This window comes from Dipodomys merriami, unplaced genomic scaffold (assembly GCF_024711535.1).
Source record: "Dipodomys merriami isolate MVZ:Mamm:240054 unplaced genomic scaffold, mDipMer1.0.p SCAF_12, whole genome shotgun sequence".
Classification (NCBI taxonomy): Eukaryota; Metazoa; Chordata; class Mammalia; order Rodentia; family Heteromyidae; genus Dipodomys; species Dipodomys merriami.
The window spans coordinates 42,806,541-42,834,465 of NW_027202493.1; the positions used below are offsets into that span (position 1 = coordinate 42,806,541).

At 39.2% G+C, this 27,925-nt stretch overlaps 1 protein-coding gene, 1 long non-coding RNA gene and 1 other non-coding gene across 4 annotated transcripts in view; 1 reads left to right on the top strand and 2 right to left on the bottom strand.

The window, feature by feature from the left end:
• Positions 1 to 27,746, top strand: part of Fzd3 (frizzled class receptor 3) — a 54,227-nt gene extending 26,481 nt beyond the window's left edge. For both annotated transcript variants that reach the window (XM_070016757.1, XM_070016756.1), the window contains 4 exons: positions 1,539 to 2,556; positions 18,679 to 18,827; positions 19,535 to 19,768; positions 26,115 to 27,746. In XM_070016757.1, the coding sequence (XP_069872858.1) occupies positions 1,539 to 2,556; positions 18,679 to 18,827; positions 19,535 to 19,768; positions 26,115 to 26,328 (1,615 nt within the window). In that variant the 3' untranslated portion in view covers positions 26,329 to 27,746. The remainder of the gene's footprint in view (positions 1 to 1,538; positions 2,557 to 18,678; positions 18,828 to 19,534; positions 19,769 to 26,114) is intronic.
• LOC138823408 (uncharacterized) overlaps positions 1 to 27,925 on the bottom strand; it is a 52,727-nt gene that overhangs the window by 614 nt on the left and 24,188 nt on the right. Inside the window, exons 3-4 of the long non-coding RNA XR_011370791.1 lie at positions 18,628 to 18,754; positions 14,776 to 14,884 (exon numbers count right to left, since the gene is read on the bottom strand). This is a non-coding gene — a long non-coding RNA (uncharacterized lncRNA). The remainder of the gene's footprint in view (positions 1 to 14,775; positions 14,885 to 18,627; positions 18,755 to 27,925) is intronic.
• On the bottom strand, positions 25,737 to 25,862 carry LOC138823480 (U6atac minor spliceosomal RNA). Its single transcript, XR_011370830.1, has one exon. It is a non-coding gene; the product is annotated as a U6atac minor spliceosomal RNA (small nuclear RNA).

Genomic DNA, 27,925 nt, shown 5'->3' on the forward strand with positions numbered 1-27,925 from the left:
CTCAAATCACACTTCTACTACCTACTACTTCTCAAGGGCTCGGTTAACAGGTATGTAAAAATTTACACTTTTAAAATATCCCCACATTTTATATACATCAAAGTTTGAAAATGACTGTATTAGAGATAAATACAGGAATTAGGGAGAAATCAGGAATGGAAGTGCAAGGTGATATTAAAGAGTTGTAGCCAATGAAATAAGCAGAGGAAGGACTGAAAGTCTAGCCTAGTGGTAAAGAGTACAATGCTGTGAATTTGATTCCCAGCATTGCAAAAAAATAATAATTTAGAATAAATGTGAAATGGAAAGAGGTGACCTAAAAACAGAGCTACTTGTAAAGATATTTAAAAGATATTAATTCATAGCACCTTGGACCATGCATTTAGGAAAGATTTCTTATTTTTTTTAATCAGCACACATTACCTTTATGATGTCTCCACACATGTATATGTGTATCCTAGTCATCCCTGTCCTTCGCTGTCACTCTCTTCCTCTCACTCCCCCTTCTTAAGGCACTTTCAACAGATGCCACTGTTTTATTTTCATTTATGCAAAGAAACTGTATAGACCATATTTGTTCTCATTCACCCCCTTCATTCTCCCTCCCTTTTTCCTAGGAAAGACTTTTAACTCTAGGTTTCAGATTTTTGTTATAGCTCTATACACAGATACACACAGTTTATTTTTTTAGTGTGTGTGTGGGGGGTGGGGGAGTGGGGGGGTTGTGGGGCTTGAACTCTGGGCCTGGGCGCTGTCCCTGAGCTCTTCAGCTCAAGGCAAACACTCTACTACTTGAGCCACAGTGCCACTTCCATTTTTTTCTGGTTATTAATTGGAGATAAGAGTCTCACGGACTTTCCTATGCCACTGGCTTTGAACCACGATTCTCAGATCTCAGCCTCCTGAGTAGCTAGAATTACAGATGTGAAACACTGGCGCCTGGCTATATTTTTGTATTTTGAAATCATATTCTTAAATCATGTGCTTTAAATAAATACCCTATATATGCTATTTGTAACTGCTGACTGCTTTTGCATACATTTGAATTAAGAGTACTTACTGATTATAATGGTAGAACAAAATTAAGTTTAAAACTGTTTTGTTGCCGGGTGCCGGTGACTCACGCCTGTAATCCTAGCTATTCAGGAGGCTGAGATCTGAGGATCACAGTTCAAAGTCTGCTCAGGCAGGAAATTCCGTGAGACTCTTATCTCCAATAAACCACTAGAAAACTGGAAGTGGTGCTGTGGCTCAAGTGGTAGAGCACTCACTTTGAGCTGAAGAGCTGAGGGATAGTACCCAAGCCCAGTGTTCACGCCCCATGACAAACAAAAAACAAACAAAAAAAACTGTTTTGTTGTTGTTCTGTCATCTGTTTAGGTAGCTTATATAGAAGACATCACTGTTTCTTCCCACTTACCCAGTTGCCAGGATGTAGGACTAGACAAGGCCATAGGCGCTGAATTGGGGAGTACAAAGTGTGAGATAGCAGTAGATTGTCCTGTACGTAAAAATGGTTTTCATCTGTGTCTTTTTAGGTTTCCAGATTGTGACGAGCCATATCCTCGACTTGTGGATCTGAATTTAGTTGGAGATCCCACTGAAGGAGCCCCAGTAGCAGTGCAGAGGGACTATGGTTTTTGGTGTCCCCGAGAGTTGAAAATCGACCCTGATCTTGGTTATTCTTTTTTGCACGTGCGGGATTGTTCACCGCCTTGTCCAAATATGTACTTCAGGAGAGAAGAACTGTCGTTTGCACGCTACTTCATAGGATTGATTTCAATCATTTGCCTCTCTGCCACCTTGTTTACTTTTTTAACATTTTTGATTGACGTCACAAGATTCCGTTATCCTGAAAGGCCTATTATATTTTATGCCGTCTGCTATATGATGGTATCATTAATTTTCTTCATTGGGTTTTTGCTTGAGGATCGAGTAGCCTGCAATGCATCTATCCCTGCCCAGTATAAGGCTTCCACAGTGACACAAGGATCTCATAATAAAGCCTGTACCATGCTTTTCATGGTACTCTATTTTTTCACTATGGCTGGCAGTGTATGGTGGGTAATTCTTACCATCACGTGGTTTTTAGCAGCTGTGCCAAAGTGGGGTAGTGAAGCAATTGAGAAGAAAGCATTGCTGTTTCATGCCAGTGCATGGGGCATTCCTGGAACACTGACTATCATCCTTTTAGCGATGAATAAAATTGAAGGTGACAATATTAGTGGCGTGTGTTTTGTTGGCCTCTACGATGTTGATGCATTAAGATACTTTGTTCTTGCTCCCCTCTGCCTGTATGTGGTAGTTGGGGTTTCTCTCCTCTTAGCCGGCATTATTTCCCTAAACAGGGTGCGGATTGAGATTCCCTTAGAAAAGGAGAACCAAGATAAATTAGTGAAGTTTATGATCCGGATTGGTGTTTTCAGCATTCTTTATCTCGTGCCACTCTTGGTTGTAATTGGATGCTACTTTTATGAGCAAGCTTACCGTGGCATCTGGGAAACAACTTGGATACAAGAACGCTGCAGAGAATATCACATTCCATGTCCATATCAGGTAAGGGAAACCTCCTTATCAATTTCAGAATGTCCTTATCAATTTCAGAATGTGGCATACTGAAAAGAAGACATGTTACTATAAAGGGTAATATTAACTGCTTTTGAGCTTTTATCTTACACATTAAAATTTTCAAGTGAAAATAATTGACAGATACACTTTAAGTATGTATTTGTTTGTACAGATATTTTAAATGATGATTTGTAAGTCATAGAGCAAAGCTATGGACTTCCAAGCAATTTATTTCTATTAGCACTAAGCAAAGTTTATCGATTGTTCAAAAGTTGAGGTTTGTAGGGGGAAACACTGCATCAACTCTGATTTTAAGCAAGGCACTGTTTTTTGTGGAAATTTTACTGATGGTTGGATTAAGAATTTATTTGAAAGAGTCTCAAGTTCTTAAAAATCTCATTCAAAGCTTAGAAATATTGAGTGACTTGTTCATGCTGGTTCAGTCTTAGAAGAGCAGTGTAGTCAAGAAAATTTTTCGGAGGTGTTTGTGTTACATATTTATCTTGTTTATCTTAACCCTTCTCTAGAACCTATGCCTCTAGCCATTAGCCTCCCTTCTTCATTTTCAAACAAGTTTTCAAGTTTGTTTTTTAAGCAATCTAAGTTGGTTTCTTCTATTCATCATTATCAAACGATATTTACCATTCTCCTAGTGTTTTACACTGTTAGGAGTATTTAGCTATAAAACTTGATATTTTTCAAGCTTAAACAATATAGGATAAAAATTAAACAAGTGGGAAAATTTCATTCTGTAATTCACTTTTTACACTTGGATTCATTGATTGATTGATTGCAGTACTGGAAATTGAACTTGAAACTCTCAGGTAAGCACTCTGCCACTAAGAACTGTGTTCTTAGGCTCTAGCTTTTTTATATTCATATCATCCTTCTATCTGAATAAGAATTTTTGTAGATTGGTCATCAAAACATGAAATTACTGCATGTAGGAAACAGATGTCAAGTGGTTGGTTTCATTTACATTCACACTAGAATATGTTCCTCCCTCTTCTCCCCATTGTGATGCTCTTAGGCATTTGAGTTTTGCCCAGCTTTGAAATAGTGTATCAGTTCTTCAGTGACTTGTGTTTCCCTTGTTAATAATAAGATTGAGAATATTTACATACATCTGTTGACTGCTCTGCCTTTTCCGCTTTTTTTTTTTTTTTGCCAGTCCTGGGGCTTGAACTCCGGGACCTGAGTTGTGTCCCAATCTTCTTTTGCTCAAGGCTAGCACTCTACCACTTGAGCCACCTCTGGCCTTTTGTTTATGTAGTACTGAGGAATTGAACCCAGGACTTCATGCATGACAGGCAAGCATTCTATCACTAAGCCACATTCACAACCCCTCTTTTGCTTATTTTTACCTTTGTCCATTGCTCTAGATTATTTGCTTTTTGTTGCTTAATAAACAAACTCAGTAGTCTTTCTTAGTTATTTTCATTGTACATATCTTCTCTGTAGCATGTATTTTCACTTTATTTGTACTTTGTTGTCTTACATGTTTCATAGAACTTTTCATGTCTCTAAAGTCCTAAAAGTGGTCTGCCAGATTTTTCTGTAGGTTTTGCAATTTTCTTTTTGATGCATATCCTTGACATTCATTTTCTATATCAACAAACCACTATTTGTCAGATAGCCTATCTGAAATATAACATATCTGTGTCAGAGATAAGTTTCATTTTAGGGCCTTTTGTTCCATTGGACCAATTGTTTGGCCATGTGTCAATTCCACATTGCCTCTACTGTGTTTGTCCGGTGACACTTTGACCTTTTATGTAAATTTTAAGATCAATTTTTTTATGGAAAAGACTGATAAGATTTTAAATTGAAATTGAACCTAAGGAAAATTGCCCCCTCTTGCAGTACTGAACCTTGATATCTTTGTTTTTATTTGTACCTAGGAACAAAAAAATCGTTTTTTAACGATTGTGAGTGATATCTTACCTCAGTTGGTATTAAACTGGATGATGTAAAAAAGAAATTCCACTGAAGGATTTAATTAAACAATGATCTTGTATTAGACATTCTGCCGATTCTTTGGTCTAATGATGTATAGATTGTCTTACTCTTTGTAGAATCTTGTCTGCAACTTAGAACAGATTTGTCCCTTGCTGGCTTCTAACTTTGTATCATAATAGTTGAAAAGGGTTGAACATCTACTCCAAAATTCTATCCTACTATCTTCAAAATAAGAAGAGGTAAATTTTTAAAGGCAAGTTGGTTTTCTTTTTTTGGGGTCCAGTCGTGGGGCCTGAACTCTGGGCCTGGGGGCCTGACTCTGGGCCTGGACGCTGTCCCTCAGCTCTTCAGCTCAAGGCTAGGACTCTACCACTTGAGCCACAGTGCCAGTTTTGGCTTTTTTCTTTTTGCTTATGTGGTGCTGAGGAATCGAACCCAGGGCCTCATGCATGCAAGGCAAGCACTGTACCACTGAGCCACCTTCCCAGCGGCAAGTTGGTTTTCTAAAACAAGTTTCAATTTCTTTAATTTGCTTTGTTCAGGGTTTCATTCTTAAGGCACTTTAAAAAATTATTGTTTTTTTTTTAGAGTTGATATACAGCAGGATTAGCTTTACATAAGTACATTTCCTTTTGCATAGTGTCATCTGTTCATTTTCTTCCATTCCCTCCCTCCTCTCTCCACCCACAAATTGCATAGTTCACTTTCATGAATGACTAGTGCAGCCAATGTGCTTTACTGCTGTACTTCATCTCCATTTTCCTCTGATTCTGTGCCCTCCTGCAGATGTGCACCTGAATGCACTACATATAAGGTAAAGAATATAGAGTCAAATTAAGACAAAAGTCTTTTTTCCCATATCTTTGGAGTTCATTTCAGTATGTATATTATTTTATATACACATACATTTATATATACATGTACATACAATTTTGTTGTTGATGTTAGTCAGGGACTTGAACTCAGGGCCTGGGCTCTGTCCCTGAGCTCTTTTGCTCAAGGCTAGTGCTTTACCATTTGAGCCACAGTTCTACTTCTGATTTTTGAGGGGTTAATTGCAGATAATAGTTTCACAGGGACTTTTCTGACTGGGCTGGCTTTGAGCCATGAGGATTATAGGTGCAAGCCACTGGTACTTAACTATCATAGGTGCAAGCCACTGGTACTTAACTATCCCCTCCATTTTTTTTTTTTGCACCTAATGTTACTTGTCTATTTTTCTAAATGTTTGACTTGAAAGGTTAACTAATATGCTGTAATATTTCCTAATTTTTTTAATGCATTTAAGCCAGGTGCTGGTGGCTCATGCCTGTATTCCTAGCTACTCAGGAGGCCAAGTTCTGAGGATCATGGTTCAGAAAAGTCTGTGAGACTCTTGTCTCCAATTAATCACAGAAAAAGCCGGAAGTGGTGCAGTGGCTTGCACCACTTGAGAGTAGAGTCCTAGCCTTGAACAGAAGGAACCCCAAAACATCACCCAGCCCAGAGCTCAAAAGAAAAGAAAAGAAAAGAAAAAAGTGTTTTAGGCCTGGCTAGATTACATAGCTGCCTCCAAAGTAAATGGAGCAAGCAAGATGGCACATACCTGTAATCCTTCCAATTGAAACCTGGGCAACTTAGGGAAACCTTGTCTCAAAAAATAACAAAACAAAGCTGGGCGCCAGTAGCTCACCCCTGTAATCCTAGCTACTCAGGAGGCTAAGATCTGAGGATAGCAGTTCAAAGACAGTCCGGGCAGGAGAGACCGTGAGACTCCTATCTCCAGTAAACCACTAGAAAACTGGAAGTGGTGCAAGAGGTAGAGCACTCTCCTTGAGCTGAAGAGCTGAGGGACAGTGCCCAGGCCCAGAGTTCAAGCCCCACAACCGACAAAAATAAATTAAAATAAAATGAGGGCTGGGAAGGTGGCTCAGTGGTAGAGTGCTTACCTTGCATACATGAGGCCCTGGGTTCTATTACTCAGCACCACATACGCAGAAAAAGCCAGAAGTGGTTCTGCGGCTCGAGTGTTAGAGCGCTATCCTTGAAGAGGAAAGGGACAGCGTCCAGACCCAGAGTTCAGGCCCCATGACCATCCAAAAAATAAAAAATAACAAAATAAAAAACACAAGAGAATAGTTAATTCTGACAAATGAGTAAGATTGCTATTGCTCTGTTATAGTCTGAATTAGTATCTTCAGTTTTTCTAAATACTGATTTTTAAAAGCACATGTTTTCTTTCATAAATTGCCTCATTTTATCATGTTTCTTCTATCTAATCCAGTGCAATATGTCCCAAGAATATTGACAGTAGAACTTTTGTTTCGGTAATAGAAATGTTACCATAGCACAAGCAGCTTAACTCTGTCAAATTGACATTAGAAACATTTGCAAAATTCTAAAAAAAAAAGAAAGAAAAAAAAACATTCTTCCAGCCACACAAGACAACCCATCTGTTTATCCAGTCTTGATTTAGAAGAATACAAAAATAGCAAAATAATGTGAAAGCTGATTTTTATGATTTTAGCTTCATTTTTTGATAGGATCACAATTCCAAAAAATCAGATTATGAAAAGATCACGATGTTTCCATCATTACAGACAGTGCATAATTTGTAAGATTAGTGTTTGCTACTAAAGTTATAAAGTTGTGGATATCTTGCCTATAACTTTCTAAGACCAAAGTAATTTCTCCTCAGAATTGTTTAGTTTCTGTTATTGGAATTTCCTGAAAAATTATTCTAAATCACTTGTAGAAAAAAAATAGATTATTATAGAAATGTAGGATATTGTAGACATTTATTAAAACAGGATTGTCTGTAAAATACTGTCTTGGCAATTTTGGATGCATGAATTGAAACATAAACATTGCAGTATGTGTCCTCTAAAACAATAGCTTAAGCTGTGAATCTAATTTATGCATTAGTTGCATAAATACCTGTTGTACAAATGGTTCACTCATTAAAAAATAAATTAAGTATACTTGTCATGATTTACCACAGGTCACAGCAACTTCCTACAAAAATGGCAGATAAGCCGGGCGCTGGTGGCTCACGCTTATAATCCTAGCTACTCAGGAGGCTGAGATCTGAGGATCATGGTTCAATGCCAGCCCAGGCAGGAAACTCCGTGAGACTCTTATCTCCAATAAACCACCAGAAAAACCGGAAGTGGTGCTGTAGCTCAAGTGGTAGAGCGCTCGCCTTGAGCTGAAGAGCTGAGGGACAGCGCTCAGGCCCAGAGTTCAAGCCCCACGACCGACAAAAAAAAAAAAAAGGGCAGATAAGATTGGGCTCCAGTGGCTCATACTTGAATTCCTAGCTACTCAGGAGGCTGAAATCTGAGGGTTGTAGTTCAAGCCAGCCTGGGCAGGAAAGTCTGAGATCTCTTACCTCCAATTAATCACCAAAAAAGCTGGAAGTGGAGCTGTAGCTCAAGTGGTAGAGCACTAGCCCCAAGATGAAAAAGCTTAGGGTCAGTGCCCGGGCACTGAGTTCAAGCCCAGGACCAGCTAAAAAAAAGAAAAAATAGTAAAATGTTTTAGGCTTTGTGAGCTGTGTGGTTCAGTTGCAAGGGATCAACTGCTCTTATGTGGCAAAAGCAGCCATAAACAATAAGCACATGGAAAGAAGTATTCCAATAAGGTTTCATTTACAGAATACTCTTTGGAAGCTTAGAATATGGTTCAAGTAGTATGGTGCTTGCCTATCAAGTTCCACAAAACAAAAAAACTCAGCTGGGTGCTGGTATCTCATGCCTGCAATCCTAGCTACTCAGGAGGCTGAGATCTGAGGATCACGGTTCAAAGCCAGCCTTGGCAGAAAACTCTGTGAGACTCTTATCTCCAATAAACCACTAGAAAACTGGAAGTGGAACTGTAGCTCAAGTGGTAGAGCGCTTGCTTTGAGCTAAAGAGCTGAGGGACAGTGCCCAGGCCCAGAGTTCAAGCCCCATGACCAAAAAAAAAAAAGAAACCCAAAACACAGTCATTGGATATATTTGGCCTCCAGGCTATAATTTGTCAGTTCTTGATCAATATCAACCATTATTTTCTACCACTTTTGATAATAGTGGTTGGTAACCTTGGCTTTTTTTTTTTGTCTCATAAATAATCATAGTCAACGTTTTTTACTACTTTTTTTGGGGGGGGGTCCGGTCATGGGGCCTGAACTCTGGGCCTGGGCGCTGTCCCTCAGCTCTTCAGCTCAAGGCTAGCTCTTCTACCACTTGAGCCACAGCGCCACTTCCGGCTTTTTTCTTTTTGCTTATGTGGTGCTAAAGAATTGAACCCAGGGCCTCATGCATGCAAGGCAAGCGCTCTACCACTGAGCCACCTTCCCAGCCCCGTTTTTTACTACTTTTGAAGCTCATTGATTTACTGCACATTGGGCATAAAAATCACTATACTAAATAATGACTTTAAACACATGATTATAAAGCATGTTAATAAAACAATAAATCTTTGGAGGTATCACCATATGAATTTAAAGAATAATTTCAATAGTTTATGAGAATAGCAGAATAGAAACAGTAATTATGGCCATCATGGGCAGCTCACATCCAATAATTACTAAGACTAAAAAGGCCTGGCTGTTCGGGCCTAACATGGGTCATTTTGAAGGTTACTTGCTCCATAGCTTTTTACCAATTTAGTGGAGTAAATTTTGTTCATACATAACAGTTTAACTTTCTCCTCTGTCTAGTCCTGCTTCCTGTTTCTTCACAGATGTTCTCTAACAAACACCTCCCACCAACACTTCACCCCTGTGGCTCCTGGAGAACTTAGCCTTATTCTCAAGAACCAAGATGAGCTGGATGATGGTAGCTCACACCTATAATTCTAGCTACTCAGGAGCCTAAGATTGGAGGATTGAGGTGTGAGGCCAGCCTGAGCAGAAGTTCACAGGATACTCATTTCAACCAAGAGCTAGGCACAGTGGCAAGCACCTGGATTCAAGTGAGACAGAGAGGGTTCAGAAGGAAGGTTTTATGCCAGTCTAGCAAGAGAGCAGACCCCATCTGAACAGAAAAGGCAGCATGTGCCTGTTGCTGCCTGCCATCTCAGCTAGAGCAGAAAATATAAATAGGATCCCAGTCCAGGCTGGCCTTGGCAAAAAGCAAAACCCTGTCTCAACAATAACTAGAGCAAAGCCGGGTGCCAGTGATTCAGGCCTGTAATCCTAGCTACTGAGGAGGCTGAGATCTGAGGATCATGGTTCAAAGCCAGCCCAGACAGGAAAGCCCACGAAACTCTTATCATTAGCCACCAGAAAACTGGAAATGGCTCTGTGGCTCAAGTGCTAGCCTTGAGCTGAAGTGCACAGGGACAGTGCCCAGGCCCAGAGTTCAAGCCCCACAACCAACAAAAACAAAAAAGAACAGAAAAGGCTAGCTCAAGCAGTAGAGATACCTGCCTGGTATTCACACTGTCCTGAATTCAATCCCAGTCACACACTTTTGAACAGGATGAACTAAATTGATCTGCCTGTGAACAAAAGCTAAGAGTTCACCATCAACAAATTTGTACTAAGCTGGGTGCCAGTGGTTCACACCTGTTATCCTAGCTACTCAAGAGGCTGAGATCTGACGATTGCAGTTCAAAGCCAGCCCAGGCAGGAAAGTCCCTGAGATTCTTATCTCCAATTAACAACCTTAAAACCGGAAGTACACTTCAAGAATGAAGATAATTTCAGAGGAGTATATGAGACCCAAGAAGGAATGGTGGAGGGATGATATTTACATATACATATGTAAATATGTATGTAAAGCTAATCAAGGATTATGTAAAGCTAATCAAGGATTGATTATATGTAAAGCTAATCAAGGATTGATTCTATAAAATATGAATAACTAACTTTGTGAGTTTAGAATATACTCCAGGACTGGGAAGGTGGCTCAGTGGTATAATGCTTGTTTTGCATGCATGAGGCCCTGGGTTCGATTCCTCAGTACCACATAAACAGAAAAAGCTGAAAGTGGCGCTGTGGCTCAAGTAGTAGAGCGCTAGCCTTGAGCTGAAGAGCTCAGAGACAGCTCCCAGGCCCAGAGTTCAGGCCTCACAACCGACTTAAAAAAAATATATATATATATATATATATATATATATATATATATATATATATATATATATATATAGAATATACTCCAGATCTAGTGGAACTTAAAAAAAAAAAAAGGAAATGTACATCTAGATCAGAATTTATTTGATGCTAAGATTGCATCAGAAATCAGTTGTCTAGAACTGACAAAATGCCCCCTCTCTCCTTTCCCTATCTCACAGTCCTTTTGTTCTATAATTTCTTCATTCTTCATTGTTGTTAGCCACTCTTATAAGAAATAATTCTTTTAAGACAGTAAAGTCTATGTTTATGGAAAAAATACTTGTAAAATATTTGAAAAATGGAGTTTGTAGTTTCCTTCCAGCAATTGAAGGTAAACTAGGAGTTGCAGCTCAGCCTTATCCTAATTCTTCCTTCACATCTCCCTTCCAAGTTGTCATTATCCAGAGTTTACTCACAGATGTATTCCTATACAACTACAGCTTTAACATTTAAAAAAAAAACTTTTTAGCATCAAAAACTTTTCTACAGCTTGTTTTCGTCATTCATTATGTTTATGAGATTTTTATATGGTAATATGTATACATAGGTTCATTTGTTTTTATTACAATGCTTTTTTTTCAATTTTTTATTGTAAAGATACTATACAGAGGGTTACAGTTACATGAGCAAGGTAATGAGTACACTTCCTATTGAGTATTGTTACCCGTACCTCCATTGACAAACAATGCTTTTATGAATTTTTTTTGGGGGGGTCCAGTCATGGGGCCTGAACTCTGGGCCTGGGCGCTGTCCCTCAGCTCTTCAGCTCAAGGCTAGCGCTCTACCACTTGAGCCATAGCGCCACTTCCGGCTTTTTTCTTTTTGCTTATGTGGTGCTAAGGAATTGAACCCAGGGCCTCATGCATGCAAGGCAAACGTTCTACCACTGAGTCACCTTCCCAGCCCCAATGAATATTTTTGTGCATGCGTGTGAATTTATAACTAAATATGGAATTCACAGGATGGTCAACTCAACTCAGTTGCTTTGCAAAGTGGTTGTGCCAGTTTTGAATCCATATGAAAATACAAGTAATTTGTACTGTTCCACATCTTTACTATTGCTTAGTATTTTAATTTTGCCAGTCTCATTTGCTATCCTCCTTTCTATTTAAATTTTATTTCCCTAATTACTCATGAAAGTCATTTTTTTTCTTATATTTATTAGCTATTCTGATAGCTGCTTTTGCCCTGGTTGGTGATACACACAGGAGGATCAGAGTTCAAGGCCAGCTTGGACTACAGTGTAAGACTGTCTCAAGAAAAACAAAAATTGTTTATTAACACAAATATATAATAAGTTTATTATAATTCTGTATTTTTAAATAGTGTCCTTTGATACAATAAGTTTTTAAAATATATATATTTGTTATCTATTCATCTTTTTTTCAGTTTCTTGTTTTGGCAATCTTATTATGTGTTCCAGTCTGGTCTGGAACTTTCTTTGTATCCCAAGCTGACCTTGAACTCATAATCCTCCTGCCTCAGACTCCCAAATGTTAAGATTACAGGTGTGTACCATAAAATCAGCTTAGAATTTATTTTTGTTTGATATGAGAGGAGATAACCATTTTCAAAATATATAGATACTGAATTACTGACTAGTCCAACTTTTAAGATGATCTGTAATGACCTTTTCATTATATACAATATTTCCATATGTGCAACTTGTTTTCCTATTCTGTTCCTCATTCTCTTCCTTTACTGCTATACTATATTGTTTTAATTACTGTATTATTATAAGTCTTTATATCTGATTGGGCAAGTAGGTGATATATGTGTGTGTGTGTGTGTGTGTGTGTGTGTGTGTGTGTGTGTGTGTATGTGTGTGTGTATTTTTTTTTTATTTTTAATTTTTTTTTGCGGGTCCTGGGGCTTGAACTCTGGGCCTGGGCGCTGTCATTCAGTTCCTTTTGCTCAAGGCTAGCACTCTACCACTTAAGCCACAGCACAACTTCTGGCTTTTTCTGTAATTAATTGGAGATAAGAGACTTTCCTGTCCAGGCTGGTTCAAACTGATCATCAGGTCTCAGCCTCCGGAGTAACCAGGATTACAGGTGTGAACCACAAGTGCCCAGAAAGTAGGTGACTTTTTTTTAGAACATAATAAAAGCAAAACCTGATAAACCAGTGCAATGTAATTGTGTGCAAAAATTGGAATGAAGCCGCTGTTGAAGAACTATTGATAGCAGTGGTTTGGCTCGGCGGTAGAACACTTGCCTAGCAAGGACAAGGCACTTGGGTTCCATCTATCTCAGCACTACGGAAGCAAACAAAACTTGTCTCTTATCAATCATATGCATATTCTGCCTGATCCTAATGAACAGATTTTTATGCAGGCTTTTGATGACCTCAGGCTTAATAGAAGAGTTGAGTATATTTAAAATAATAAAAACAATCTAATGCAATACATGTTTCCATCAATATAGATTCCACTTGATAAGTAAAGGAGCCGGGACTCTGCCAACCTGATTAAAAGCCAAGATCTCAAAAACAAGAATTGAATTTGAGCCACCAAATAACATAAATATGCCCTAGGTGGTTTTCTCTTTATTCAAGGATTTTCTGCCACCCCCTTTAGCATGAGTAATTTTTTCCACTTAATTAAAAAGAATTTAAGCCCCAGCAGCTTCAGTAGATTGTAGATTGAAATTAGGTAGGGAAAACAAAATGGGTGGTTTTCCATATGATGGTTGGATAAAGCCAAATCACACTGATGCTGATTAAAATTAGCATGGTATTCCTGGAGACCAGTTGTTCAGAAGGCAGTGAATGTAGGCTGTTCACACTTAGCCATGCAGTTGTAGAAAAAGACAGTCATCAAAATATAAGTCTTTAAAAATGCTGTGTCTCTCTCCTTGCCTCTGAGTTTCCTTATTTCTCAGATGATGAGCCAAGGAAATGGATCAGATGATGTTTTTTTCAGCTGTTAAGGTTTTACTTTATAATAGCAGGAAGAATATAGTGTTTTCAAAAATATTTATAAACAATAATGTTTCTCTTTTGTCCCTTTTAATCAAGGAACTGATTTGTTTTTTAAGTTTTTTTCCTTAAAATAATCTAATCATTCAGGTCATTATAGGACTATTTTAAAATAGGAGCAGCATGTTACATTTCTCTTAGGCTTTGCCCTTCTAGCTAGTTTATATCCTGTTGTACCTACCAATTCATAACAAGATAATGTGTGATTCATAACAAGATAATATATTCTTATATTTTTTTCTTTATAAGGGGAAACTTTTTTAAATAGCGGTAACTTAGATGTTTTCAACTCACTATCTTTGCCCTTAGGCTCCAACACCTGCCTATGGCATGTTCACAAAAGCATATTATTTGAATTGCTTTCTCACTGTGTCATTGTCAAGTACTGACTTGTCTTCCTTAGAATTTTGGCTTTAACTAAACTTCATGGTACAAAATGTTCCATGTTATGTCTGCTGTCCAACTGTCTGATAAGTTTCCTTATGCAGTTGGTTGTTGGTTTTGATATTACTGATTTTGTTTTTAATTAAAGAATTTATTTCCTTCATTTAAGCATTTCTCCAGTGTGAGCCATGTTAATTTACAAAAGACAATTTATGCAGTTTACAACATGTTAGTATAGAAGTTAGAAAATAGGATTTCTCCTCTCCAACTCTGTTTTTCTCTCTCCTTTCTGGATAATCATATCCAGTCCCATGTTTAGACTGTATAGCTTAGCCCCATTTTCAAATTCCATAATAGTCTACAAGGCATCTAAAGCTTAACTTGTATAAAATAAAACTCATCCTGTTTCCTGTCTTCCATCCCCAGTTCTTCCCAACCCCCAAAATGGTATTAGCATTCTCCAGGTATTCACATTCAAATCTGGAGCCTTCCTTCAGCCCTCTCCTTTCTCACCTCACAGGCAGGCCACAGCTTCACACCACTTCCAAGTGAAGCCACTCACTAATTCCATGGTGGTCCTCTCATTAAGTTTCTTGCTCCTGATCTTACTCTTTTCAGTTTTCCTTCCTTCCTTCTTTTTTCCTTCCTGCCTTCCCTCCCTCCCTCCCTCCTCTCTCTCTTTCTCTTTCTTTCAAACCATAGTAGTCAAAATGATCTTTTTAAAACAAGTGACATCTTGCTGCCTCTTTAATCAGACAAACCCCCACCCATGGCTTCCCGTTAGGAATACTAAAATCTGTCCTTACCATTATGTGTAGAGCTGTGTATCATTTGGCCAGCCTCTGCCTGCTTTGGTGACTTTACACCTCACCCTTTGTGCTTAGTTCCAGCCACAGTCTGGCTATCTTGTTACCTCTACAAAGACAAAGGATTTAATTTCTCAGAATTGTAGTTGTTTCTGTTTCAACTGTCTGCACTCCAAAATATACTTTAAACCCTTGTTTACATGTCATTTCAGTGGATACATCTTTACTGACCATTTTTATCCAAATGCTGTTACACATCATGCTTTAGTTCTTACTGCTACCTGAAATGCTGAGATTTTATAGTATAGTAATGGTACTCCACCTTTCCCACTACTCTAAGTTCAGCAAGGACAAGGAGTTTTCTGACTCATCTTCTGCTCGATCTTTGTACCTGGAGAGATTAGCACTCTGTCTGTAAATGACTGAATTTATTAGATGTATGACCTTGAGTGAGTCAGTTCACCTCCTTAAACTTGGAGTCTGTATCTAGGTGAAAGTCTTATCCTGAGTTCATGAGTAGTCAGATCAGTTCAAGGCACTTATTTTACAAAAAGTGATTTGACCAGGTCACATTACTCAGGTCAGTGCTGTTCACGGCCACAGTTCTGCAGTTCTGTGATCATCTGTGAAGTATTCCTCTGCACTCCTTGTCTACAGTTTTACTAGTTTATTTCTCTCTTAAGTTCTTAGCTATCTTCCTCTTATTATTCAGGCAAGTCTCCTCTTTACATATACAAATACTTTTTCACTTGGTCCATTTTTGCCTGTTTATTGAATACAGGCAAGTATGTGATAGGAGCCAAACTTCTCTCATTCCTCCTCTTGCCCCACTCTACCTTCGTGTGTGTGTGTGTGTGTGTGTGTGTGTGTGTGTGTGTGTGTGTGTCTCTCATGAGCTAAAAAAACATAACCATGGTAATTGTGATATATATTTTTTACTCATGAAATGGGAAAATAGGAGAATTAGACCTAAAAATTAGTGTCTCATTCCCCTAGAAAGTTGTCCCAGATTAGCGGGCTTGTACGCTACCAGGACAAACTGTTCCAACTTCTTAGTGACTGTCAGCTTAGGAAAAAACTGAGATAACAGGGGACTTTCCAGAAATTTCTGCATACTAATCTGTAATCCCTTCATGGGAAGATTGTATTATCCCTAATTAATTTCATCACAGAATAACTTATTGTGGGTTATCTTTTAGTATCTTCTGGGACAGTACTGCTCTATGGAACATATTTTTGAGCATTTAGTAGGTATTAAGCATAAGTTCTTTTTCTTCTGGGTGGTACTAGGGTGTGAACTAAAGGCCTCACACTTGGCTAGGCAGACACTCTATGACTGTGTGATAAGCCTCTAGCTCATTGGTTTTTTGTTTTTTTGGTTGTGGGCTTGAGCTCTGGGTCTAGAAGCTGTCCCTCAGCTCTTCAGCTCAAGGTTAGCACTCTACCATTTGAGCCACAGTGCCACTTCCAGTTTTCTGGTGGTTAATTGAAACTAAGAGTTTCATGGACTTTCTTGCCTGGGCTGGCTTTGAACCGTGATCCTCAGATCTCAGCCTCCTTAGTAGCTAGGATTATAGGCGTGAGCCACCAGGGCCCAGCAAGCTCATTTGTTTTGACATAACTTCTTACTTAATGCCTGTGAGTTCACTTACACCACAATCTGCCTGTGTTAGGCTTTCCACTGAAGATGGTGGGTGTGTGCCACAATACATAGCTTCTTTCCACAGAGATGGAGTCTAACACACTTTTCTGGCCAGATGGGCCTGGAACTTTGAGCCTCCCAATAAGCCTCCACATATGTTGCTTAGGAGGACAAGCACATGATACCATGAATTATGTGCCACCAGCTATGAGTTCAGAAGGGATCTGGCAAACTTTCTGCCCAGGCTGCCTGGAACCACCATTATCTTTTCTCAGCTTTCTAAATAGTAATACAGGCATGAGCCAGTGGTGCCTAGTTTCAACCTTTTTTTTTTTTTTTGGTCAGTTGTGGAGCTTCAATTTTGGGCTTGGGTGCTATCCCTGAGCCTCTTTGTGCTCAAGGCTAGCACTCTACCACTTGAGCCACAGCACCACTTCCAGTTTTTGAGTGGTTTATTTAAGGCAAGAGTCTCATGGGGGCTTTTCTACCCAGGCTGGCTTTGAATCATGACCCTGAGATTTCAGCCTCCTGAGTAGCTAGGATTATGGGCCACCAGTGCCTGGCTATATAATGTGTACCTTAATATTAATCTGTCTTTAAGAAGTAATATTCTGGGGTTAGAGGTGTGGCTCAGGTGGTTAAGTGCCTGCCAGTTAGCTCTAAAGCATCACATACTGAGTTTGAGTCCTGGTCTGGGACAAAAAAAAAAAGTATGCTGAGCGAGGCATGGTAGCACTTGCTTGTAAACCCAGCTACAGGACAAGACTCTCTCAAAAAATATATATTATATCAGAGAATGCATTTTGGATAATGCAAGGAGGGAAGTGTGTGAATGTGTGAAAGTACAAAGTATAAGTTATAGGTATTGGTTAATTTATGATTATGTTTTCTGTCCAATTGATCACTGATCTGTTGCTAGAGCTTTATGGTATTCACTACATTACAGATTACATGTTGATAATGTCTTAGAGCAATTAATTTATAGAAAATATGTCAGTATCTACCATAATAAAGTTTATATCTAGGAACTTTTTGTATATCAGTCATACATGTAAAGGTTTTGTCAGTTTGACTATGCATATATAACCTACACTATTAAAAATTCCAAAATATCAGAAATGGAGGTATGGCACAAGTGGTAAAATGCCAGCTGAACAAGGAAGCTGAGCAAACATGAGACTCTGAATTCAAATACCAGTGCCACTTAAAACACACATTTCTTTCAAAATACATAATGCATTCAAATGGTTCAAAATCCAAAGCCTACAAAAGCATATAGACACAATAGTGTTTGCATTGTTTTAGATCACAGAAGAAATACTTATAAAAATTATATCTTAAATCTCAAAATTAAAGCCTCCAAAATGTAAGGTAGCTAAAAACATCCTGTACTCTCTGTTCAAGATACATTTGAAAAAAATCAAACTTTTAAAAGAACTCATCTGATTAGGCTGGGCTCTGTGGCTCTAGCCTATAATCCTTGAGATCAGAGGATTAAAGTTCAAGGGCAACCCAAGCATAAAAGTTTGTAAGAACTCTCTAGTGGCTGGGCACAGTGACACATACCTGTTTATCTCCAGCAAGAAGAGGAATCACTAATAGAAGGATCATAGCTCAGGCTGGCCTAGTATAAAGTAAGACTGCACCTTGCAAATAACTAATGCAAAAAGAGGTTAAAGTAGTAGAACACCTGCCTAGCAAGTGTGTAAGGCTTTGAGTTCAATCCCTGGTGCTGCCATAAAAGAAAGAACTCACCTGACTAGTGACAGGCAAATGTGCTGTCGAGGAGAGAGCTGAGACAGCCTGCAGTGTGCACATGAAGCAGGGTGACAGAAGGGCATACATGATAAGAAGAAGGGGCTGGAATGGTGCTGAGTGCCACTCATAAGCCCCAGGTAGAAAATGATAAGTAATAAAAGAGAAGTGAAATGTTAACAGCTAATTGTGAAATTGACCAAGAAGCAAACAGTATTTGCCCCTCAGTTCCTAGTAATGCTTTATTTACTAAGTTAACAAACTTCGATATTGAAAATCAGCCAATAAGAGAAACATAGGGCTCAGTATATAGAGTGTAAAGTTACTGTCAAACTTTCAGCAGTGTTACTTTTCCACAAAATGAGAAAATTACCTCTATACCTTATAAATGAAAATACCACATTTGTAGAACTATTTTACTTGCTGCTTATTTTGTTTATGAGTTTTATGATTACCTTTAATTGAAAGTTCTTTGTATCGAAGTTGGTCTTCTTTACTTCTTGTAGGTTACTCAGATGAGTCGTCCGGACCTGATTCTCTTTCTGATGAAATATCTGATGGCTCTGATCGTTGGCATCCCCTCTATTTTTTGGGTTGGAAGCAAAAAGACTTGCTTTGAATGGGCAAGTTTTTTTCATGGCCGTAGGAAAAAAGAGTAAGTTAATAACTTCTCACAATTTTCACAAACCTCACATTGGTGCAAGGCTTTTGTGAAGTACTAAGATTGAAACTTAGAAGCTGGGTGGTGTAGTCATGTGTGTAAAGTTAGCACTCAAGAGGTAGGAGAAAGAGGCTTGCAAATTTGAGACCAGTCTGGGCTATATAGCAAAATCTTGTTTCAAAAAACCTAAGGATTGTGGGTTTGATCCTCAACACATACATTAAAAAATTCTGTCAACTGCCCATGACAAATGTACAATCGCATGTCTTAGTGTTAAACACTGCAAAACTAGTCACTCATAGTGGTACACACCCATAACTCCAGATAACTTGGGAGGCTGAGGCAGGAAGATCATGATTGCATGTCAGCCTGGGCTATACAGAAAGATTATTGTCTCCAAAAAAAGGGATGAAATTGTATAATTTCATTTTAAAGATGAAGAAAATGATGGGAAGAAGGGATAGTGATTGGCCTCAATATATATTGGTAAAGTTGGAAGCACAATCCTGATTTCCTGATAATAACAGAGGCTTCTGTTAGGGGGCAAAGTGTTTTTGTTATATTCTTTCCTGTGTCCTTAAATCAGTCCTAATGACCTAGAGAACATTAGACTTCAAGAACAGCAATGGTGTTATATAGGCACTATTGACTATATAATCAGTATGTTAATGTATATCTTGAACTTGCATTGCATTGTGTAGGATGGTCAATGAGAGCCGACAGGTGCTACAGGAACCTGACTTTGCCCAGTCACTCCTGAGGGACCCAAACACACCTATTATAAGAAAATCAAGGGGAACTTCAACTCAAGGAACTTCCACACATGCCTCCTCAACTCAGCTGGCTATGGTGGACGATCAAAGAAGTAAAGCAGGGAGTGTCCATAGCAAAGTGAGCAGCTACCATGGAAGCCTACACAGGTCACGTGATGGAAGGTAAGTTCTGTTCCTAGCTTAGTTTATTTCGTATGTCACATTATTATACAGCTTAAGAGAGAAAAAGAGCCAATTCTGAAGTATAAATTGAACATTATTAAGCCTTTCAAACTTTGCTAGATAGTTGTTCCACATAATGAAACTTAAAATCACTTTTAGGGGCTAAACACACTCTACAATTCTAGTTACTAGGGAGGCAGAGATCAGGAGAACTGCAGTTCAAGGCCAGCCCAGGCAAAAAGTTAGCAAGACCTCATCTCAACCAACAAGGACACATGGTCCAAGCTATGTGAGAGGTAGAGATTTTTGTTTAAAATACCTCATTGTAAAAGCTGGGCGCTGGTGGCTCACGCCTGTAATCCTAGCTACTCAAGAGGCTGAGATCTGAGGATCGCGGTTCAAAGCCAGCCCAGGCAGGAGAGACCGTGAGACTCCTATCTCCAATAAACCACCAGAAAACCGGAAGTGGCGCTGTAGCTCAAGTGGTAGAGCGCTCGCCTTGAGCTGAAGAGCTGAGGGACAGCACCCAGGCCCAGAGTTCAAGCCCTACGACTGACAAAAAAAAAAATACTTCATTGTAAAATAAAACAAAATTTTAAAAAGCAAAAGCAATAGTCATTGTAGATACTGAGTGGGGGGACAGGATGAAAAGAGTTGACCTCGTAAGATTAAGATGGCATTGAGCTGGGTTTTAGGAATCCAAACTTTGCTTACATAATCCAGAGGCCACAGATCTGTCCATCAGGCCATTGTTGGTCATTAGGCCATTGTTTGCCAGCCCTGTTCTCTAGGTATAGTAGAAGCACAGAGGAGGGAGTGATTGATTCTGGTGGTAGGTGGAACATTTAATAAAATGTTTCTTCCTGTATGTAGTGCACACTTCTATAATCCCAGCTACTCAGGAAGATCACAGTTCAAGGCCAGCCTGGGGAAAAGTTAGTGAGATGCTGTCTCGAAAACAAGATGGGTGCATACATGTAATTATAGCTACTTCAGAGCCAGAGGTGGGAGGATTGAGGGCTGATGTGGTCTAGTAAAGTTAGTACTATACCCTATCTGAAAATCAAACTAAAGCAAAAGGATTAGGAGTATGACTCAAGAGGTAGAACACTTGCCTAGTGAGTACAAGACCCTGATTCAATCCCCAGTACTAGAAAAAAAGAGGGAGGAAGCATGGGAGGGAAAGAAAGAAAAGGAAGGGCCGGCCACAAGTAGCTGATGTCTGCAATCCTAGCTACTCAAGAGGCTGAGACCTGAGGGTCATGGTTCCAAGCAAGCCCAGGCAGGAAAGTGCGTGAGACTCTTACCTCCAGTACACTACTCAGAAAAAGCCAGAACTGTTGCTGCAGCTCAAGTGGTAGAGCACTAGCTTTGAGCAAAAGAAGCTTAGGGACAGTGCCCAGACCCCAGAGTTCAATCCCTAGGACAGGCCAAAAAAAAGGGGTGGGGGGTAGAGGAAAGGAAGGGAGGGAGGAAGAAAGAGGGAGAAAATGTTTCACAGAGAGACTAAGTCTGGCTGTGTGTTGTTCTGGTTAAATTTGAGGTCTGCCACACTAAAAATAGAAACTTCCTAGGAGCTTTGGAGACCTTCCCTGCAGAGCTTATTGGAGAGTTTGTCAGTGAAAGAGAAGAAAGAGCAAACAGAAAGATATGCAGAAAGAAATAATAGGAGTTGGTGATAGATTATTATTAGTAACTATGGAAAAGGATGTCCCAGAGATGTTCTTTTCTAAGACTTCTAGTTTGGAAAACTAAAAGAAGGAAAATTGGGAGCATTCTGCCCACATCAGACCATCTGCTTCTGAAGCTGTTTTGTATCCTGATGGTCTCAGTCTAGCCTTCTCTCTTTCTTCCCTGTATCCTAGTGTAGAATGCCATTCCTATCAATTTTTGATTTGGCTTTCTCCTTTGTTTTGCTTTCCTTTTTTAAAAAAACTTATTATTATAAAGGTGATATACAGAGAGGTTATAGTTACATAAGTCAGATAAAGAATGCATGTCTTTTTGGACAGTATCACCCCTTCCCTCACTCTTCTTTTTGCTTTCTAACTTGATCTGCTACCCTGTATTTTAAAAAGCACCAATCTTTCTTTGACTTTAATATATCTTCCTCTTCTTCCTTTTCCTCCTCTTCTTCTTCTTCCTCCTCTTCCTCCTTTTTCTTCCTTCTTCCTTCTTTCTTCTTCCTTCCATGGGGCTTGAACTCTGGGCCTGGATGCTGTCCCTGAGCTCTTCAGCTCAAGGCCAGGGCTCTACCATTTAAGCCACAGTACCACTTCTGGTTTTCTGGTGGTTAAGTGGAGATAAGAGTCTCATGGACTGTTTTTTGTTTTTTTTTTTTTTCCTTTTTTGCCAGTTGTGGGGCCTGAACTCTGGGCCTGGGCACTGTCCCTCAGCAGTTCAACTCAAGGCTAGCGCTCTCCCATTTGAGCCATAGTACCACTTCCGGCTTTTTCTGTTTATGTGGTGCTGAGGAATCAAACCCAGGGTCTCACGCATGCAAGGCAAGCACTCTACCACTGAGTCACCTTCCCATCCCCTCTCGTGGACTTTTCTGCCTAGGCTGGCTTTGAACCGTGATCCTCAGATCTCAGCCTCCTGAGTAGTTAGGATTACAGGTGTGAGCCACCAACACCCAGCTAATATATCTTCTTTTATCCATCTCCTTTTCTTTGCCTTACCATACCTTTGAAGTGAAATGGCCATTTTTAATATTTTCTTTTTAGTCTGTCCTTCATCCTTTTAAATCTAGTCTGTCTCTTCCTTACTTATATGAGCTGTGCACTCTAACATCTTTTTAACCACATCCAAAGATCCTTTCTCTTTCCTGGCTTCTTTCCTTCCCCTCTGCAGTTCTGTAGAAGAAGTATTCTTAGCGCGAAGGATGCAGAAATTGAAAGCTCACTGAACAGTATCTCTCAGTATTCTTTAAAATGTTTAATAGAAATAGGTGCCAGATGCTTTGGGATCCCAGCAAAGAAAACCAGCTACCTATCGTGGAAAGTCAGAGACAGCCTCCCAAGTGATGGCACTTCAACTTTAAATAGGATTCAAAGAAGACATGAGAGAATTAAAGAAAGGCTAGGGAACAGCAAACACAGAAACAAGCAATGCAAAACATGCAGGCAGTTAGGTACTGAGGTTTTACTAGATTATAGTTTGTGTGTTTGGACAATTTTAGGAGATGAAGCCATGCTGAAAAGTTTGAATTTTTCCCTAAGACAGTGGGAAACTGTTACAGACTTTGAGCACTGGAGTGATACAATCAAATTTGAATTTTAAGAGAATTACTTGACAACTAACATATGCAAGAAGGAAAGAATTTCGGGGTATTAACTTAAGATGTCGATAAGGAGGGAGGGAATCAGAGACTTATCTCTTACCACCCTCCATAAACACTCAGCATTGACATTATTACTGACCTCACCTTTTGCAATAATGAATGGATGACTGTTAGACTACAACTCTTATGCCTGTGGAATTCTGTGTGAAAAGGTAACTAATTTCTATGTTCTAGGTACATACAACCTTGTAGAAAAGATGTGTTTATGAACCAGTTACATAAAAGCTTAAGCCAGGATGTAATTTAAACAGTGAGGTTAGGGATAATAGATTAAAGGCCTTAGGAAAGGTTAGATTAGACTGATAGATGAATGTGTATATAAGAGGAGATAAATAGGGTGATTTGATGGCCTGGGATAAGTACATATTGAGAAGAAAATTTCCAAGGGCAGCTAAAGATAGATTTCATTCATTGTAATCCTAGTGGATTGGAGTTTATAATCTTTTGTTGGTAGTTAAAATTGTGAGATCACTTAAATTGCAATAAGATTTTAATACATGTCATGACAGCCAGAGGGTAGCTCATGATTTCCAGGAATGGCCTTTTCTTTTTTCTTTTTTTCTTTTTTTTTTTTTTTTTGTCGGTCGTGGGGCTTGAACTCTGGGCCTGGGCGCTGTCCCTCAGCTCTTCAGCTCAAGGCGAGCGCTCTACCACTTGAGCTACAGCGCCACTTCTGGTTTTCTGGTGGTTTATTGGCGATCAGAGTCTCAGGGTCTCTCCTGCCCGGGCTGGCTTTGAACCGTGATCCTCAGATCTCAGCCTCCTGAGTAGCTAGGATTACAGGCGTGAGCCACCAGCGCCTGGCTAAGGAATGGCCTTTTCTACTGTTCTGCTCAGTCAGAATCAGACCTATCCTTTCAGGACTGCATAATTCTAATTTTCTCAGTGGTCACAATGCTACCTTTTATTTTTCCCGTTCTTTTTGTTATTATCTCAGTTAAGTTTGTAGCTTCTGGTGAGTGAGAGGAGATGACACTTGTATGTGTATTCCTCCTTGGTTTATACAGCACCCAATACTAGTAGCTAGGCATCACTAACTTTTGGCCTAGGGCCTAGGTTTATCTCAAATGGAGATTCTGTCCTAGCCTCCTAAATAGATGGGATTATAAGCATAAACCATCATGCGGGCCTTGTTTATTTTTTGAGAAGTCCTTTGAAAATATTCCTAATGCATAAGTTTCCAGTTTGCATAAAGGGGAAAAAACAAAATATTTAATTTTAATTAAAACAAAGTGCTTAATTTTAACTAAGCCAAACAAAGCAGTTTTTAAAGCCTGCTATATTCTGGTTTCCTCCTCCCCTTCTTTCCTTTTGCTGTACCCAGGATCAAACCCAGGGCCTTGCAGATGCTAGGCAAGGGAAATTCCAATAAGCTACAATTCCTAGCCACCCCGCCATTTTTTCCCCAAGTGGTCATTCATCTGCCACTTAGCTGCATACAGCCTAGCTCTTAGTTTTTTGAGACAAGTTCTTGCTGTGCGGCTTAGGCTCGCCTTGAACTCAGCTTTTAGAAGGCTGGGATTCTAAAGTAACACTAGATCTGTTTGTTTTTAGAAACATAACGTGAAACATTATATTTGGGCAAGGATTATAGCCTAGGGTCTCATTACCCCAGTATTGCAAAAAAAAAAAAAAATATATATATATATATATATTCATTAATACATACAACAGTTTTTGTCCTAAATTAAATATATTTTACCAAAAAGTGTATTGTTGCGTGTATGAACAAAAGATACTTTAGACATTTCTTGAGGCGCTAGGAATTAAGAGATAAAATAGGAAAGAGCTCACTGTTAAGTCAGAAAGATTGATCAATAGCATACTAGCTCTATAAGCAAAGAACTAATTTTAAAAAATGTAATTGGTTTTCATGACCTTGACGGGCCTAGAGCTAAGTTTCTCATTCCTTATGACAGGAATTTTTAATATTCTTGCCTGTGTTGGAGCTCAATGAGTCAGGATTGCAACAAAAGAAATTGAACAGCCCCACTGCTGCCTTTCACGCTAAGCTGTGTAGCCCAGCTAATGTGCAGAAAGCTGGTCTTGGGCTAAGAGTAGAGAGAATTTGCTGCTACAAGGATTCACTTCCGAGTAGATGTTATGTCTGTGAATTAGCGTCTTCACAACCTGAAGCCCTAAAGTAATTAAAATCATTTATGGATGGTCAATTCAGCTGCTAACGAGGCTATTGGAAAAGAAGCTATGGACACAGAGGTCATCTCATAGTAATTCATCCCTTTACTATTTCTTTTTCTTTTAATTTTTTTTTTTTGGTTAGGCTGCACTAACTAACATCTCCATTGATTTTTACCTTCTCCTCTCCCAATTTGGTTTCTTAGTAAAATTTGAGTTTGCAATGCTAGTGAGTAAAACCAGACTTCTGGCCTCCCTGAGGCCATGTCTCATGTCTCCATTTTTTTCTATTATTCCTCCTCTTCTTTTTTTTATTTTTTTTTATTTTTATTTTTTGTGAACGTACTGTAGAGGGGTTACAATTACATGGGCAAGATAATGAGTACATTTCTTATCAAGCATTGCAGCCTGCTCCTTTTTTTACCCTTCACATCCCTTCCCAGCCTCTCCCCGCCCCCCCCACCCAATCCTTCCCCCCTCCCCCCCCAAAAAAAACGATGGTTAGATGCCACGAAGTAGGTGGCAATGCCTTAACCGTATGCGTGTTGTCAGGCCCAAGGGCCTCTTCCATCCTTGTCAAGGGGAGTGCTAACCTTCTCTCCTTTCATACAACACTATTCCTCCTCTTCTTAAACTACTTTATTTCCCAGAAATTATTTCAGTGAGAAAAGTATCTCTCCAAATCAGTCGGCCTAGTGGATCTTAGTTTTTAACATTTTGCAGTGAATGGGATCTTTATTCTGAGCCTGAGTGGGTTAGCCAGGTCAGATAACTCTACATCTTGAATGAAAGTACTATAAACAATCAGAAGGTGATAGGCTTCTGTGTGTTTGGTTACCCCCTTCAAAATCCACTCTCCTATACCAGGTACACGCCCTGCAGTTACCGAGGAATGGAAGAGAGACTACCTCATGGCAGCATGTCACGACTGACCGACCACTCCAGGCACAGCAGCTCCCACCGGCTCAATGAGCAGTCACGACATGGCAGCACCAGAGATCTCAGTAACAATCCCATGACCCATATCACCCACGGCACCAGCATGAATCGTGTCATCGAGGAGGATGGAACTAGTGCTTAATTTGTCTCGTCCAAGATGAAACGTGTACTGTTAAAAGCAGGTTTATTCTTTGCCTTCGCATGACTGATTGCTGTAACTCATCCTGCTTTCAGTTGAGTACAGGGAGTCCATTGAGAAGGTAGATTATTGCTTTTTGTATTGTGTCCAACTTGGAACACGCACAAAGGCATCTAAAACACTAAGAGTTATAGCATTTCAAAAATAATTCTTTCTAGGTTGTGAAGAGATAATTATTTGTCTGGTGAGCATTTTTATAAGTCCACTTATTTTCTATTTAGAAAAATCCTATATGTGTGGTGACTGCTTTGTAGTGACTTTGATATAATAATATGAACTAGTTGTGAGATAGCATTCTGGTAGCTCTGTTACTAAAACAAAGTTTCAGAATTAAAGAAATTTTCTATGCAAGGCTTATTTCTCAGATGAATAGTAAGACTTTGTAGTTTTATTTCCACTACATGAGAAAAAGAACTGTTTTTCAACTGTAGGAGACTTCGATAAATCAGCAAGGGTATTTTAGCTAATAAGATACAAATGCAACTGAAGAGCCTGATTAGTCTGTGAGAGGATCTCTCAAAATTCTATCCACATAGTCCTCAGCCAGAGATATTCAGGATTTTGATTAAGCAATGGAAGAAAAGCAGAGATGGCCATTTTCCCCCTGTAGTTGGTATTGTTTTTAGTACTTTTGTAAATATTACTTTTACTGGCTGTGTTTTTATACTATCCATATGCATGATGGAAAAATCTTAATTGGTAGCCATCTTTTCCCAAGTAACAGTATTGATTCATAGAGAATTTCTTCTTCAGATCTGCTCCGTGGAGGCATGTAATAAGATAAGCTTCACACATTGTAAGGTCTTTTGTGGTAACCACAGTTACAAAATGGTGAACTATTTTCTCCGTATTCATGTTGTGAGATGTGGCATTGCCAAAGCCACCAGACCTTGGTATGCAGGTGAGCTGACTGTGTGTACTCCCATTGCCCAGGAGCCATGTAGCTACAGCTAGCTGCAGTTAGATACAGCTTTCACCCCATACTGAACATAGTTTCTGGATCATTGTGGTTGACAGCTGACTATATATACTTTTAAGTCCAAAGTGATGATTAAATTGGGTATGTGAGATCATTGTAGCTAAATGGAGCATGATTAGTCTTGCTAAGAATATGTTTTAATCTTAAAAATATCAAAAAGTCAAAAATATTTAACATTTTATCTTTACATTTAAGTAATTTACAGTATGAACTGTGAATTTTATTAGGCATGAAATTGATCAGGAGAAAAAGAAATTTTCTGGAAAATGCTGATGTGTCACATAGCAAACACAAGTGATCCTCATCGTGAGTGCAGGTAAGAATCACTTGGGGAAGTTGTGATACCCAGCATCCTCCTTCCTATCAGATGAGAAATGCTATTTAACAAAAGAAAAATAAGGGGAAAAAAAAAGCTTTCCAAGTGATTCTAATTTGCAGTCATGCCTGCATCCTATTGTTTTTAAACTCACTTATCCCTAATACCATCTGATGGCATCACATGATATCATGTGAAGCTCTGTTGCATCAGTGATATGCTTTTACATCTTTACCTAATATCCA